This window comes from Cygnus olor, chromosome 5, assembly GCF_009769625.2.
Source record: "Cygnus olor isolate bCygOlo1 chromosome 5, bCygOlo1.pri.v2, whole genome shotgun sequence".
Taxonomy (NCBI): Eukaryota; Metazoa; Chordata; class Aves; order Anseriformes; family Anatidae; genus Cygnus; species Cygnus olor.
In genome coordinates this window covers 27,993,306-28,010,160 of record NC_049173.1, presented here as the reverse complement: position 1 = coordinate 28,010,160, position 16,855 = coordinate 27,993,306, and the positions used below count along the sequence as shown (strand labels likewise).

Below are 16,855 nucleotides of genomic sequence, written 5' to 3'. Positions count from 1 at the left end.
AAGGTAAAGGCGATGCACGTGCTCTTGCTGGAAGGCCTGCCTCGGCCTCCCGTGCCTGCCCTGCGTGCTTTCCCTCCAAGGCCTGGCTCCGTCACCTCCCCATCCGTCCGTCTTTGACCCCTGTCCCCTAACCCCTCCTCTCAGAAGCTGCTCTAAGCTGATGTGGTGCAGCCCTGACCTGGGGACCTTGGTTTATCCTGGAGTAAAGCAAAGATACAAACTCCGTTCTGTCCGCACTGCTTCGCACCGATAGCTTTCCTCCCCGGGTGGTTAACGCGGTTTGTCAAACCAGTCTCTTATGTTGAAGGTATTTTCCGCCTCAGTGTTACTGAACTATAACTCTCTTTAGCTTCTTAAAAAATGAACTTATCCTTCAGTGTCAGAATCCTGTTCCTCCCCCCTAGATAAACGAACAAAATGGCAAACCACCCAGCTGAAAAAAAAAAAACAAAACAGCCTAAGAGTATCTTCTGGGTTGACCTTAGTATTGCCTGTCAAAGGCCCAACGAAGATACGGCAGGGAACGTGCCAGGCCTGGCTTTAGCAGCCTAGGAGTAAGGCAGCCTGTGCTTGGAATTAAGCAAATTAGTGGCCTCAAGTATTTTTGACTAGCTCAGGGCCAAGTGCATAGTATCAACTGGATTTATGGTGTTTGCTGTCAGGGTAGGGTGGTTTCAAGTCTTAACATGGTATTCCTGCAGAAGGAAGAGGACAAACATGTTGCTTCATCTATTATAAAGTCAGGTTACAGGCTATCCAGCGAGACTGTTCCTTCATGCCATTATGTTTTCCTTGGGTATTATCAAGTTCTGTGAAAACCTGCAGCCTCACGCCCAAGCATAAATGAAGGACACAGAATCATACCTTTAAATACCTTCAATGCCTTCCTGCAATTCTTTCATGGTCATTTCTTTCTTATCTACAGGTCATTTTTACATGCTGAGGTTCAAAAGCAATCTTGCAAACGTAAGGGTTTGAAGACAAGAATACTTAGCTAAGAACCAGGATCTAAGACATCCCTTTTGGCACCAGCTGTAAGAATTAGCCCAGGTTGTTTCATTAAATCAACCCAAGGGACATACCTTGCCGGCTTCCTTTGAATTGAAGGGCATTGCAGTGGAAAAAGGAGGTGGCAGGGAAATGTGCAAGAGAAGCAGCTACACAGTAAACTAACTGGTCTTTGTAAATACTGGTTTTAGTTTATTCTCCTACTGTATATGTAGTCTTTAAAAGGATATTCATGTCACAGGCACCCTCTCTCTAATGGTGACATTACATGTGTGGAAATGCAGCAGGACCATCTTTTCCCTGCTGGAGAACTCTTTGCGATGGTTCCTGTGCATCTGTGGCTTGTGAATACATTGTGAGGGTGTAAGTGTGTATCATGCTGCCATCATGAAGCTTTCTTTGATTTCTCCTTGCAGATGGCCTTCCTTCCTGGTCATAAAGTCCCTCCAGTCTTAGGTTACTGCTTAGAGGGAAGTATGACAAGGCTCAACCCAAGTTCTAGGCAGTAACCAGTGGCAGTCCCGGTAACTGAGCTGTAGTAAGCTATGGCAGGCATTCCTCTCTTGTAGAAGGCAAATCAAGGTCTCTCCCTACTACTGCAGTGTTGAAGATGTGGACCATGAGTCATTCTGAAGATAGGTTTAATGTACATATCAGTAAAGAGCCCATAAAGAGAGAAATACAAAGAATTATACCTTCTTTGGGGAAAGCACTGATGCGTAAAACACCATCCCAGGAAAAATGTGCATCCCAACCTCATAGCAAAAATCAAGCACTTATCGTAGGGGCGCAGGTGGAAGATTTTTTGAAGTGTGCTAAGAGCCATAATGTGAGGTCAGTTTCCTTTGGATGGGATCCAGATGAGTTTCAGCAGCAAACTTAACACACTCATCTGCAAAGTTGGGCTTGTCTTGATTTCACAGACGCTTAAAAACCTGCTCTTTAACCAAGAAAATCTGGCATTAAAAAAAACCAACATCTCCTTGTGTGTATGTGATAATGCACAGTGAGTATTGCTTACTGCACGTGTCCCTCACCATGAAATACATCTTCTGTTTCTGGTTAGCTGGAATTTATAACTAGAAATGCATGGATTTGCAGCTGTTTGACCACACAGCCTAAAAAAGCCAAAGTGCTGACCCACTGTCCTTCCTCAAATGTCCGTACTGAGCCCGCACCCCAGGAATATTGGTTGGGTACAACAAACGCTTTAGAAAATGGAGAAGAAATATCACAATATGCTGTGGAGGTAAATGCACTTTATGGGGTTCTGGAATGCCCTTTGTCTGCTTTTATAAATACAAGCAGAGGGTTATTTCGTGATGCAGCTCTGCCAGTAGCTTTTTGCATTGGATTTTGCAGGATTTTCAGGGAGAAAAAAAAAAACAAACTGAACTAGGATCAGATATAATGGGAGTTGAGAAAGGAGGTGTTTTTGTAGTTGTCAGTGCTTCTAGCTGAAGTCATAAATGCACGCTTCCAGAAGATGTGTGGAATACCAGAGAATGTAGTGCCACAGCACCGAGAAATGCTGTGGCTCTGAATAAGCAGTGCCAGCACATCGTGTGGAAAGAGCGTTTTTCCAAATGAGAGCTATCTTCTTGCAGCAATCTGCTTTTACTGTCCCTCAAGCTCCCGTTCTGCAGGTGACAGCTACCTGTGATGCAGCAGGTTGTTGGTATACTCACATCAGAGCAGCTCCTTTGGGCACAGTGCCATGCTGCTGTCACGACTGTTCGCAGGTGTACAGAGAGACTGTCACTCTCCCAAATGATTTGCAATCTAAACTGACAAAAGGACAATGGAGACGAAATGGCTCAGTCTCAAGTTTCTTAACCATTCAAAACTTTCCTAGTAACGTGAAAACAGTGATTGAATCAAATGCACTTTCTAAAAAACAATCTTTTGCTTTAATAAACAACAACAAAAAAGGTTAAGTTGATCGGAAGGAAGTCAGGAGGAGCACTATAAACAGGAATAAATATAATAAATACAAATGTATTATAATTTTTTAAAATATAAATACAGGAGTTTGTATAAACCAACTTCTTTCAGGTTTCTATAGCTGTTCATCAGCAGTAGAGGTAACCCTTCTTTTCTTTTTAATCTCTTGCAGGAAGTCCAAGGGAAAGCCAAACGGTAAAAAGCCAGCACCGGAAGAGAAGAAGCTTTACTTAGAGCCAGAATACACAAAATCCAGAATTACTGACTTCGAATTTAAGGAGCTAGTGATGTTACCACGAGAAATAGACCTCAACGAGTGGCTAGCCAGCAACAGTGAGTATTGCGATTGTATAGCTCTGAGGTTGCTGTCCACACCCAAGAAGGCACTCATTCACTGTTTCTTTTTACTGATTTCAGTGCTTAGAAAAACACGCAATGACTATTTATGCGTACTGCATAATGCATGTCATTATACCTTGCATAGTAATTAAGCTGTCTTAACATACAAACCAGCTGTGCTCAGCAGCAGGGGAGGCTTGATGCGTTTCTTCCTTCCAACTCACCCACAGTGGCACTGAGGGCATTAGGGCTTCTGATGCTCTTTTGAGGACCATCGCTTCACCTTCGACTGCTCTGCTAAACCTGCTGGTTCAGCAGGTTTCTGACTCAAGCTATTGGCTTTCCAAAAACACTGTAAAAATGCTTGTTTAGTAAGACTTATATGCAAGGCAGTTATGCTTAAAACCAGACGTTTTGATGTCTTTTGGTTAGATTTCTGTTCTCCATTCCTTCCAAGCTTTGGAGGAATTACTGTGAATTTAAACCATAGTCAGGCCGGAACTCAAAGAAGTGACTGAGTACTGTGACTGAATGCTGTATCTGTGCATCTCAGTTCTGATGTACGATACTTTTATGTGCTGCTGCTTCATCTGCCAGTTCTAACCTGCAGCCTCGACCCAGTCTTGTTTGTATTTTCAACAGTATGTGGTAGTAGCAAGAAAGTTCTTTAAACTGCACCAGGAAGGTTTATAGAGGCTCGTTAAGAAAACTGAGGTGCCCCAGAGGAGTAGCAAAATGTTAAATATCTTAGGAGATTTTAAAAAAGTAGAATTGTACTAGTTTTCATGCTTTTTTTTTAAGATATGTCATTAGGATTGTTAATGTTGTTTTGTAGCCACTGTGCATTTTAAGTCTGACTTCAAAATAATGTAGCAAATCGTTTGCCTTCAGCTTGGAGTAGAGTATTCTGCTGTAAAGGTAAGGCTGATGATCACAGAGACACTTTCCAGTCTTGCTGCTTAGTGAGTAATAACAGCTGATGCATCATGGCGCTTTCATCTTAAATCAAAACAAGAGCTTTCATTCTCTGTACCTCTTTGTTTTGCAGTTCATCATTAGACTCGTTTAACTAAATCATATTTAAATATATACGCAAGCTCCAAGACACTGAGGTCACTTCACTTGATCTATTTAAATAATTGTCTGGAGGACAAGCAGTGTTTGAAAGTACTTCTGAATTTCTTTTCCTTTGTGTTTATTTTTCAGCAACAACTTTCTTTCATCACATCAACTTACAATATAGTACAATCTCAGAATTCTGTACAGGAGAGTCGTGTCAGACCATGGCAGTGTGCAATACGTAAGTCAGTATTTACTATTACGGGCTTTCCGTGAAGTCTTGAGTGTGGCCTGGGGGAGAATATTGGTGTTAGTTGGCACTGGGCAAGCACATCTCTTCATTCAATCAGGATGTGGAAGCTGTGTATCCTTTTCCCTTCCCTCAGTAGTGAAGTGTGGTGGCAATGTGTTTTTGTGAAAGACTAGGAGGACCAGATCTTTGACTGTTCTGAGCTGGTTTTATAAGGTCAGATCAGAGAGGCAAATTGCCATGTGTTTCGCTTGGAGGGAGGAGAAGCAGAAAAAGGCAAAACTGTCCTTACTGGTACCACTGCTGGGATTCCAGAGGAGGCAGGGAAGGATAAATGAATTGTGAAAACCTCAGCGGGTGCTTTTGATATCCAGAGTACTGACAGAGCACCAAGCTGCTGATGGATAACCTCGAGCCTGACGTGAGTCGCTGGCTTTCTGCCTGAGCCCCTGGGCACAGAGGGCACAAGTGGCAGCTTTGCAAAGAGCACAGAAAACGTTTTGGTTTGGCGCTCTCCCTGTGTAGGGCTTAGTGGGCTTTTTAAACATTGACTAACTGTCACTTATGAAAGAAGGCTTTGTAGTTTTGCTGTACATGGTGAATATAAGAAAAAGTTACCATAAACTCCTGCTCTTGATTAGTACAGTCCAACATGATGGAAAATGAGATCCACTTGAGTATGAATAAGTCTGTTGTGTTTTTTTCTCCAGCACATGTGTTGATAGTTCCATTCTTCCCTCCTCTTGCATTTCCTGGGATTAATTTAGTTAAGATGGATTTTAAAACAGAAGACTGAGCTGTTAATGTTATAGTACATCAAACAGGCATCCTAGGAAATGTATGGAACAGAACCAGAGCTCTGTATCGTATCTCTAATGATAATTACTTAGTGCTTAAAAGGAATCCTTGCGTAATGTACTAGGCTATCTTGTACACTTGAAGTTAATATCAGGGGCCTTCTTTGAGAATGCTCTGAAGAATGCAAAGCGTACAGAGGATATTTTTGCATGTAAAAGTTGGAAAGATAACTGTCAGTAGAGAATTAAAGGCTGTGCTAGGGGCTTTGAAAGCAGGCTGGAACAGAAAGTAATAAATCTCTGCTGGACTCAGATTTTATCAAAAGTAGACAGTATGTCTCTAAATGAGAAATGGTGATCAGTAAAATGAGTGTTTTGTTGATTCTTGCTCCCAAGCTTTCTCATGTTTTAATTCCTGATGTAGCACTGGCTGTCCAAAGGACTGAGCTTAACTGTTGATCGGCTTGTCTGATGGGAAATGTTGACTAAAAGGAGATGGTGGTGAGAGGCTAGTCAGCATTGCTCCATTCTGCTGTATTGACTCTCAAACAAGAGTTCTCTGTAAGAATAAATTCTCTGCAAAATAAAGAAAGGAAGTGTCTGTAGGTGGCTCCAGCTGCAGTCTGTATTTTTAGTGGTGAGGACCAATAGCTGAATGTTCCTATCCTTTGTTTGGAAAATTGAAAATTGCACTACTTGGGAATAACAGGAAACATGGCTACACTTGTGTGAAATGCTTGAAATGGTTTGTGTTTAAATCAGAACAACTTCAGTTATCTTCCTGTACTTGGGGGGCTGATGACTGATTCATGTTGCATATTTCATTCTGCTGTGAGGTGTGCAGGTTAATCTAGCTCTATGCCTCGGTGCAGTTCAGTTTAGAAGACCCTGTTCATAATTGTGTTCTCCAAATATCTCCAATGACAATTCTGGATATTCCTTATCTTTATGTTCTGCCTTTCCTCATTCTTCTTTTTTGGAAGAGAGATGCCTAAACACGGAGAACTGCCTCAAAGATGCATGCTTGTTTATGTCCAGCTGTGACTATTACAAAGCTATACGTTCCCCCTGACTTTTTAATTTTAAAATCTTGCCCTAATGAAGTAAGGTTAAACGGGTGCTTGTTGTGTAGGAGAAACACCAGTTGATATGATTTGTCCTGCCTCTGACCTGTCTGTAGTACATGAAGAACATCACCTAAGCATTAGAGTCAGTTGCTGATTAGCCTGACAAGACAGCCCTGGTCTGACCTTTTGTGACTGTGGTGTGTACGCGTTCAGCAGCAGCAGCTACCTCTGTTAGGTTGCCACAGCATGCCAGTATTTTGGAATAAGGGTGATGTTTGCTGGTTTTTGCAGTGTTGATTTCTTTAGCTCAGTGTGAAGTTCTGCATTTGTTCCTCCTATATGCTTTCCTTGCCCAGTTCCCCGAGGCGTGTTTTGGATTACACCCTTCTGGTCATATCTAAGGAAGGCTTTTTGTATTTATGGCTGGGATGTTGAATTAACAATGCAGAACAGGTTGCTTGTCTAGTTCCTTTGCATTCAAACTCACTGCAAATACTCAATCCTAAGTTTAGAGGACTTACTGGCAAAATAAACACAAGTTGCAATTTAACATTGGAGGTAAGGTTTTAACATCTCAGAAGTTCCAGCCAAGTGACAAACTGCAGACAGATGCAGCTTTCAGCTCTCTGTCAGATATATGAGATAACACAGCCATCTGCACACAGTGAGAAAGAGAATTTCTGCCTAGGGTCATAAAGAGACATCTGACCAAAGCTTAGTCTCCTTGTAGGACAGATGGAAGCATTTGCTGGCAAGGTGGGATAATGGCAAGAAAAATACGGGAATGGCCAGTTATCTTTGAAATTTAGTGAGGGTCACCCAAATGTAACTTGGGAAGTCACTTTATTTTGCTCATTAATATGTTTATCGCTTCCTGTAAAGCAGGTACTATATACATTATAGATTATTATTATTAGGCAAGCTAAGGTTCCCCACCATGGCCTGTAAACTGGTTCTCTATAGCTGACATTGGGGCAAAATTTCTAAAAAGTGCTGAAGTGAGTGGATAACTAAGAGCCTGTGTGAGTGCTGTTCACTGGGTTGAGATTACAAAACTCTCCAGGCAGAAATTAAGAAATGATACAAATTTCTAAGCAGCCTACAGATAAGAGTGAAAAGTCTCGTTTTGGTCCATTAAAACCCCTTAAGGAATAAGGAATAAATTCCTTATTACTCATTTTTTTCCCTAATCTTGCAATCTATCTCCTGTCTGCGTTATCCTTAGTGTTCCTGACTACAGAAGTTCTTTGCAACTCAAACTTGCATGTTCTGTAGTGTCTTTTTCTTCAGTTCCCTGAGCTTCTAAACAGTGGCTCTTTTTTCCTTTTTTTTTTCCATCTAAATGTTGTTTTGCCCCATCAAACCATCAAAGCTATTCCAAGTTGCTGCCAAGCACTGTATTACAGCCCTTGCACTTTATACAATTTGCTATCCTTCCTTCTTCATAACCTGTCTTCTGGTATTTATAGCAGGACTGTCTCACCTTCCTTTCCAGACATCGTACCTCTAGCGCATTTGCCTCTCCCTCCTTACAGAAGCTTTTCCTATATGCTAAAGTAGCCTCTGGTCTGCCATGGCTTCTCTGTGCAATCACAGCTGTATGGTCCTCCTTAAACTCGCCAGCACAAAACCAGAATGTTTTGTAGGGAAAGGGATAAAATATGTACACATATTAAGACATGGCACTGTGACTGACTCCGTATTTGTTTTACTTTATTTGTATAACAGGCTTTTCTATGTTAAACCCATTAGTAATTGTTCCCTGGGACTTAGAATGGAGCTGCAAACTCCTTGTGCTCTCCATACTGGGAAAGTTTAAGTTGCCAAAATTTTACATATGGAATGGAATCAAAATCTGTATCATGTAAGCACTTTTTGAAAAGTGCCTTTAAGTGTCTGTCTTCATGTCCTTTTTGCTCCCCATCCCTTGCCTAATATGGGGCTGTGCTGTCACAGAGCCAGTGGTGGAATGCACTCAGACTTCTGTGCCCAGCTGAGCCCCTCGATGGCCCCAACCTGGAGATAACTCCAGCGTGGTGGGAGCTGCTCCCCGCCTGAGATGTTTGTGGCACGCCAGGGGCTCCTTCCTTTCTTTCTTCAAGACACGTGAAGACTTTGTTCACAGAGCTTGAAACACAGGGAAGACAAATGATTCTTATCAAACAGGACAATCCCTGTAGTTATCCCCTTACTCTTAATGATTTTTCTGAATTCCCATTTTGCATAATCAGCTTAACTGTTAAGGAAAGGCAAAAGGGATGTACAGTGGGATGTTGTAGCAGATTTATTCACTTACGTTCTTGTGTAAGTGAACTTGCACAGTTGCCAAACTGTTTCTTTTAACTAAAATCCAATTATCCAGATTTGGGTTTGTGCCTAAGGGCAACTCCAAACTGTTCTGTTTTGTAGTTGAGGATTTCTGCAGCATGTAGGAACTGCTGAGGAGCAGACAGTCCAGTCTGCTGCTGCTCTGGTCTTAAGACCCAAAATAAGTCAAGAGTTGCCTAGAACTGCCTTCCTCCAGCTTAACACAGGGATAGACAAAGGAGGGAACATGGCTTGGGTTTGCACACTACATTGTGCAATTCCCTACACGTGGATTGTATGAAGGAAGTGAGCAGCAATGAGCAGAGCCCAGCCCTAAGGCCCTAAATACTAATGTTGATGCCTGGCATAGCTCTGCAAAGACCTTTTAACTCCTGCTGTTTCCATTCACTTATCTTTTTGTGCCCTTTTGCAGGCCATCCTGCTATCTCCAGTAAACAATGGAATGACCAAGCACCACATGCTGAAAATGCACTGAAAGACCAATTCTAAACCTTAGGTGTCTGCAGAACTACTTTTCAATTGTCTTTCCTCTCTTTAAAGTCTGAGCTGACTTCTGTACTGTTTCCTCTTGTCTTCATATGGCTTGGGGCATGAACTGTTCCTTACTGTCTTCACATCACCCGCCTCAGGTCCCTGAAGAATGTTTCCAGGCAATGAAAACAAGCTGTCAATTAGAACTTTTCAGTTGCTACATACCATTTTTCTTCAGTTGCTTCAGGACTATTCTGCTGGTCAGTATATGTAAAACTCCACTTCCCAAGTGGCACCTATAGGTCCTTCTAGTTTAACACAGTCTAGTCCTGTTAGGTACAGAAAAAAACAACATTGAATCTTTATCTCCTTGCCAAAAAAATAAGTGTCCAAAAGTGGCTAAACTTCCCACTGAAGAAAGAAAAATGTTATCAAGCAACTGAGAAGTCCAGTACAATGGATTTCTTATCAGTCTCATAATGGCCAGCACCTGGAGCTTACACTGTTTGAAGGAAGAGTTCAGGAATTGGAACTCAGATAACTCTAACGTGAAATAGACAAAAAAAAAAGTTTTTCAGATAAGGAAATCAGCAAAACCATTTCTTACAGTGGATAGCTGCTCTTGGTAACAGGCAGCGTGCTTTCAGAGAATCACAGAATGGCTTAGGACATCCACAGCTTCTCTGGGCAGCCTGTTGCAGTGCCTCACCACCCTCAAATTAAGCATCCTTTAATTAACCATGATTTAAAGAAACAAAAAAAGAAGGAACAAAAGTTTGAGTTCTTTTACAGCCTTCAGATTCCTCTCTCAGGTGACTGCAATAGTTATTAGAGAATGTTTCTGTTTTATTTCAGTGGCTGCAGCTGATCAAGATGATAATTACAGTTGCTTTTGAAAAGCCTCACAATATGCTAATTTTTCCTGTTCCTTTAAAATCCAACAGGATTATTCCCTGGTGGCAGTGTAAAATGTAAATTCCACTGGTTTAGGGTGTTTGGAAACAAAGGAGCAGGCTTTTGAGGCACAGATAGGTAGGGATGTCCAAAAGGACCGTGAAAACATTCCCCAGATAGAATTTTGGAACAGGCTTTGTACTGTTCAAAAACACTGCAAGTACCTCAGAGCACCACCTTTGAAAAAGCTGGTGTTTTGGAGCCACCTTCTGTCTATTTAATAATACTACACTACAAGACTAATTTTTGTTTGATGATGTATGATGTTAAGCATTAGAAGTTTTATCACTTTTTAAAAGGCAGCAGCGTTACAATAGTCATATAATGCCTTCCTGTACAGTTTTATGGACTGTAAACCCTCAGTTTGTCATGGATAGGTAGCTATCACTGCCCCTCCTGGGAGACTTCAGCAGCCTTTCTGTGCTTGGTATTACTTGGCAGCGGCAAGTGATGATCTACTTCAGTAATGTTGCAGTTGTTGTTTTATATTATTTAGACACTAACCTCTTAGGAGTTGAGCTGAGGATCCGAGGTACAACGTGGTGACGCTGTCGATTCTCTCCACAGACAGTACTACTGGTATGATGAGCGGGGAAAGAAGATCAAGTGCACTGCTCCTCAGTATGTTGACTTCGTCATGAGTTCTGTGCAGAAACTAGTGACAGATGAGGACGTCTTTCCAACAAAATACGGTAGGCTTACCTTTGGGCAGGTGCCATAAGTAAGGTGGAAGTTGGCATATATGCATTCAGCATACATATTAATACCAGACGACTTCACACTTCTTTTTCGAAGGGAGATTTTAATTTTGGTTCATTTGTACAGTAACAAAGACCTGTGCTGTTGGCATAGGAACTGGGGTGAAAGACTCCCCATCCTGTCCCCTTGGCTTACATTTCATCAGGACATCTTTTTCTTGAAGTGCTTCAAGATCGTCTAGGAAAAAGCCTGTATTGAGAGAGGAGAAAAACTGTCAGTATGTGGGTATTTAACACGGTGCGTTGCTAGTAAAATTTAGCCTTTTTGGTTTTTTATTATATCCTTTAGAGCCTTGATGTATTAAGGGGGAAATAAATTGCATTGTCAGGAATGTGGCTAGTCTTCCTTGCCTGACAGATTGTTTAGAATCTCCTATCCCCTCCAGAAATTCAATAAGAACATGATTTTTAAGGACTGAAAAGAAACAAAAGTAATTTTAACTCAATTTATAACTTAACAAGATAGCTACTTGCAATGCCTTTGATTAAGGGGAAAAAAAACAGAGACTTGTTGAGCAGAAGTTATTGTAGATGGGCTTAATGTGGACTAAAAGCAGCTGGCTTCTTGAGTCCCTTCACCAGATAGCTGGGGAACTAGGATGTTACAGTATCATGCATGTTCAGCCAACAGCATTTACCTATAAGCATCTGGAAGGAGGCAGTGCCCAGTAAGCCAGGTGTAGTTTGAGTTTTTGTTGTTATTTTTGTTATTATTGTTTTAAATATGCTAATTCAAAAGGCAACAAGGCCTTTCATGTAAGTCACTGTGTCCAGGGTGTACTGTAGACCAGTAACATACTTCCTGTTGTGCATCACGCATAGGATGGCAGGTTTTTCTTTTTTGCTTGCCTCAGTTTCACTTTCAGCATCACCAGCAGTGGTTGTCCAACAGTTGTCTTTTACAATGAGGGCAGAGTAATGCTCCAGCAAGAATCACAGAATTGTAGGGGTTGGAAGGGACCTTGAGAGATCATTGGGTCCAACCCCCCTGCCAAAGCAGGTACCCTAGAGCAAATTGCACAGGTAGGCGATCATTTGGATCGCACCTGAGAGAAGGCAGCCAGTATTTCCTTCCATTTCTTCGCCCATTTGATAGAATTTCAATAATGAAATGAGGGAAGTCTGCCAAGTACTTTAGTTTCCATTTCGTGACCTGTTAAATGGTCTCATAACTATTATGCACTTTCAGCAGAAAATCTGTTCCTCCTGGACAAACTAGATAAGAACCCAGAAGAACCTCTCATTATTTTTACAGCCAGTATCAAAAAAATCGTGGTTTAAAGAATGATTACATTTTCTTCCTGATTTTTGAACCTTAGGGTTTAAAAGCTTAACTTTAAATGAAAACACTTAAAACCTTAGACTCCTCCCCTTACGTCTTGTAAAAAGAACATGTTGGGAAGATGATACAGGGCCTGTGAGTTGCCTGTGAAGTTACTGCCTTTATTGCCCATGAGTTGCCTTTAAGGTGGGCTGGTTGCACTTACCCACAACCTGGCCAGGACAAAATGCTGATGTGGAGCTCAAGGTGACCAGCTGGAACTGTCACGGTGTTTCTCTGTCTTCCTTTCAGGCAAGGAATTCCCAAACTCGTTTGAGTCCTTAGTGAAGAAGATCTGCAAGTACCTGTTCCATGTGCTGGCCCATATTTACTCCTCACACTTTAAGGAGACTTTGGCACTGGAGCTGCACGGACATTTAAACACGCTCTACACACACTTTATCCTATTCATCAGGGAGTTCAACCTGGTGGACCCTAAAGAGACCACCATCATGGACGACCTCACAGAGGTCCTCTGCAGCAGCAGTGGGAGCAGCAGTAACGGGAGCGGCAACGGGAGCAGCAACAGCGCAGGAGCACAGAACCACGTGAAAGAGAGATGAGCCCTCCTACAGGATCTAAACTAACATTAAAAACAATATTATATATTATGTGTGTATGTGTATGTATATGTTCAGATATACATACAGACATATACAGCAGTGAAAGCTGAAAGAAATTATGCTGCCACCACAGGACGTGTAGTCATATGGGACTGTATGGAGCTTTGGTTTAATGCGCCATCTGGCAAGAAGTTGCACCAATTTTATTTTATTTTCTGTCCACTCCTCCTTTTACCTATTCAGATGGATGATGAGTGCTGTTTTTAGAGAAGAGCCAAGCTTGAGAGTGGGGCCACTCTTGGCTTTTTTTGTTTTGGTTTGGTTGTTTTGGTTTTTCTTTCTTTGGTCTTGAGTGCAAGCCCTTTGTCTTTCTAGGATGGTGGTCCTGCCATTTTAAAATTATCTATTATATTATAAGAAGTGACTTTTACTTTGAAGTGGCTTAAAATGCAGATTTGTTTGTTTGTTTTTTTTTGGGAGGGGGGTGGGGGGTGGGGTGGGGTGGTTTTTTGTTTGGTTTTCCATAGACTGCCCCTTACCCCCTGCCAAAAACTCCCCCATTGAGTGCATCTTGCCCTTTGCTAGCTTGGAATGGGAAGCAACTCCTGGCTTGACTAGAGTAGCAACTAGGGGCTTGCTACGTGCTGAGAGTGGGCATGATTCTCCAGTTGTCCCATCTACCTGGTCACAACGTGTGAACATGCAAGGGGTCCACAAGCCTTTCTGCTTATCGCTCCTACAAAATATATGCTCTCTTCTCTGCTCCCCCCACCTCCTCTTTTCCCAGGCACATCTCTATCAATAAAAAGCGTGAGATCACTGGAGTCTAAAACTTACCCTGTGAAGAGCCACCACCATTTGCTTCCTGTTGAATGGAGGCCCGGGGAGGGAGGAGAAGGGTATATTGAGTCCGTCACCGCCTGTGCTAGAAAGATGGCTGTTGGCATAAAATTATATTGTTGGCTTATTTTAGTTCATCTGTTCTATAATAATAAAAACAAATCTATCAGCCATAAGTTTTGGTTTTGTGTTTGTAGCGTCAAAAGTCACTGGAATCCACCCCAAGGCTTCCCTTTCACCACTGATGCAGTTAACCTTGCTGTCAGCCAGCTTTATGAACAGTTCTGAGTCTTCCACCCTGTAATCTAGCATTTATAATCAATTTCTTGCCCTTTCTGGTATTGCTAAGAACCTCCTCCCCAGGTAAACCTGCAGACCCAAGGAAAGGGACACATGGAAAAGAGCAAGTTTCCTGTCTTTACATGCTTAAATACTGTAAATCTAGCGGGCTCCTGGATACTTTGCAGCAAATAGTGTATCACAGTATCTGGATCAGTATTGTGTCTGGACAGCAATATTACTCTTTTTCTTACTATGTCCACTGAATTCTGGCACTCCAGATTTCCAGTTGGGAAAATGCCAAATTTTGCTTGCAATTGTGCTTCTACCCAACCTGCAGCAAACACTCTTTGGGAATTGTTTGTTACCGCTTTTAAATCATTAGCCTGAGGTATATACATTATTAATAACTGACATGGCATGAATCCTAGAAAGGTTTCCTGAATGAGCTCTAACTGCACTGGGAGTCAGTGGAAAGGGGAAAAAGAGAGCAAGCTCAAGAGCAATGAGAACAACTGCAAAGAGAATAGACAATGAAAAGTGCAAGTACAAAAAAGCACAAGCAAGAAGGGACGAAAAAAGAAAAAGCTCAGCTAAGAAAAAAGTCTCTGAAGAAGTACGCAAAAGCAACCATAGGTAAAGGAAGAAAAAGGTGCAAGTGAGAATAAAAATCAAGACATCATAAACATGAAGAAAAAAAGAGCAGGAAAAGGGAAGTAGAGGAGCATGTGAGAGAAAACATCCCCAGCTTTGTGGGCCCAGAATTGTCACCTGCTTGTTTCCAGATTGCAGAAGTGTTTGAGGGCACGGCTTCCCCACCACGTCCTCCTGCTGATGCTGTCAAATCCAGATGAAAATTCCCGTTCATTCTCCATTCATGCCGACCTGAGCCTTCCCATAACAATTTCCTACATCAAGGGACAAGCATAGCATCAGCTGGTTTATCAGAAGTGAGCAGAAGCTATCAGAACAATGCCATTTGTAAGGCCCCTGCGCTACTTGCAGTGACAGCATACAGTAGAGATAAAGGTAAGAAGGTAATAGCAAGGCCATCAACCAAAATCCAAGTATTTCTGGTCATTCATTAGCTACTTGTAAAAAAAAATAAAAAAAAAAAAATCACTCACTGTCTTAATAAGAGGCCAGTTAGAAATGACATACCTGGGAAAGGCTCGAGTTGAACAAGAGGCAGTTCAGCTCTCTGGAAAGACTGCCTTAGTAGTGTGTTGTGGTCTCAAACTTCAGCGTGGAAGCTATCAAATGTTTGGCTGTGCCTTACCTTCCCCTAGGAGAACCGACAGGACCGAGCAGTCTGGGAACCCATGCTTGGATGCAAAGCAGCACGCATTGGTTCAGCTACCAGCACAGCGACGTATACTTCCTCCAGGAGAGCCAGCGGTTGGTCGTGGCAGCTGTCCTGAGTTGCGTCTGCAGACATTCAATACCCCTGAAAGTACAGAAGCTTCAGCTAACAGAGTGATCTTTTTTATATTTTACAACCAGCTTAAGAGAAAGCAAATAACAAATCCTATTTTAGCGCAGCCTACCCTGTTGATTTTAGCAGTGGGAATAGGGAAAACACTGAAATAAGTGCCAACACTAACAATCTTCCTGCCAGGAGTAAATATTACTGTAAAGATCAGCCGCAAGGTGTCCCAGCATATTTCAGAGGTTACTGAATTGTGGTGTAATATAATATTATTGATACACAAGTGCCACCAAGCCTGCAAAGTGCAGCCTGTCGGTGAGAGTCTGTGTGTGTCACAGTTTGCCCTGTGGCCAGAGTGTGAGTACTGAGCCCGAAGCCCTTGGCATTTGGAAGAGGGGTGTAGGGCTCCTAACACAGAATTGGCACGTCTGCTTATATGTGTTTTGTAAATTGATCAAAGCTGCTACAACAACAGAGGCACCTAATTAGTCTGCGTTCAGCCCACCCTTCTTCCCCTCCCCTAGTGCTCAATGAAGTACAGTGCCATTGCAGCACGGCTGCTATGTAAAACAAGCACACAAACCAAACCGATACATATCCTGCTAGAAGAAACCTTTCCAGCTATCCCCTTACCCCCAGCACACACCTTTTGCAGGCCTTCCCTCATCAGACAAACTCTCAGCTGTACACCTGCCTCTGCAGTCCCTAACCAATTTTCAGGCCTAAAACCATGGTGATATGAGCTCAAGCCATCACAGGATAAAGTCTTTTTTTCTTAAAAACAACAGTATCTCCATCTATGGTATGTAGGGTTACGTTCCCCGATGTTTGGTGTGCTGGATGCAAGAGTGAGATGCTGAAGAGCTGAGGCTGCATAAAGTAAAAGTAAAGCACAAAACACCAGCAAGCTGAAACTTCTTTTTTCTTTTTGATACAGTCACACAGCTATTTTGTGTTGTGATCAGTCTTTCTTTGAGGCTGATATGTCCTTAACAAATCCAAGCATAAGTATCGGTAAGTAAAACCAGGACAACAGCTGCTTTGCACACAACACCTGGAGCAAACGCCAGCAGCAGGTAAGCAAGCAACAAGGTCAACAGCTCAGTGCCATAACATCAGCTAACTCTGGCCACTGGCAGCAACAGGACATGAGAACAGAGCCACAAGTCTCACAGAGAGAAACAGCCACCTGCAGCACTGACCTCAAGGCAATAAACCATAGGTATCATGGGAACAGCTTCACCCCAACCCAAAGAAAGCCCCAGAAGTGGCAAGGTAGAAATTGAATCAAGCATCATCCAGCGCAACCCAGCAAAAGCATCTCTACACCCTGCTCTCTTGCCTGAGAATTGCAGAAAGTTATCAAGCCTGAGATCCCACAGAGCACTCTCATTTTATGCATGACCAAGCACCTTTTAACCAAGAACTTAAATAAAAATTGACCTTGC

At 42.3% G+C, this 16,855-nt stretch overlaps 2 protein-coding genes and 1 long non-coding RNA gene across 18 annotated transcripts in view; 1 reads left to right on the top strand and 2 right to left on the bottom strand.

Moving 5' to 3' along the window:
• MOB2 (MOB kinase activator 2) overlaps positions 1-13,875 on the top strand; it is a 112,042-nt gene extending 98,167 nt beyond the window's left edge. For all 7 annotated transcript variants that reach the window (XM_040559859.1, XM_040559858.1, XM_040559853.1 and 4 more), the window contains exons 2-5: positions 3,125-3,285; positions 4,498-4,591; positions 10,785-10,909; positions 12,549-13,875. In XM_040559859.1, the coding sequence (XP_040415793.1) occupies positions 3,125-3,285; positions 4,498-4,591; positions 10,785-10,909; positions 12,549-12,859 (691 nt within the window). In that variant the 3' untranslated portion in view covers positions 12,860-13,875. The remainder of the gene's footprint in view (positions 1-3,124; positions 3,286-4,497; positions 4,592-10,784; positions 10,910-12,548) is intronic.
• Positions 10,926-12,541, bottom strand: LOC121071535. The gene is made up of 2 exons (XR_005820676.1): positions 12,022-12,541; positions 10,926-11,165 (listed from the first exon to the last, which is right to left on the bottom strand). It is a non-coding gene; the product is annotated as an uncharacterized LOC121071535 (long non-coding RNA).
• The window catches only part of BRSK2 (BR serine/threonine kinase 2), a 319,520-nt gene continuing 316,006 nt past the window's right edge, over positions 13,342-16,855 (bottom strand). For all 10 annotated transcript variants that reach the window (XM_040559843.1, XM_040559842.1, XM_040559845.1 and 7 more), the window contains 3 exons: positions 15,258-15,425; positions 14,750-14,886; positions 13,342-13,796 (listed from right to left, as the gene is read on the bottom strand). The gene's annotated coding sequence lies outside the window, so the exon portion shown is untranslated. The remainder of the gene's footprint in view (positions 13,797-14,749; positions 14,887-15,257; positions 15,426-16,855) is intronic.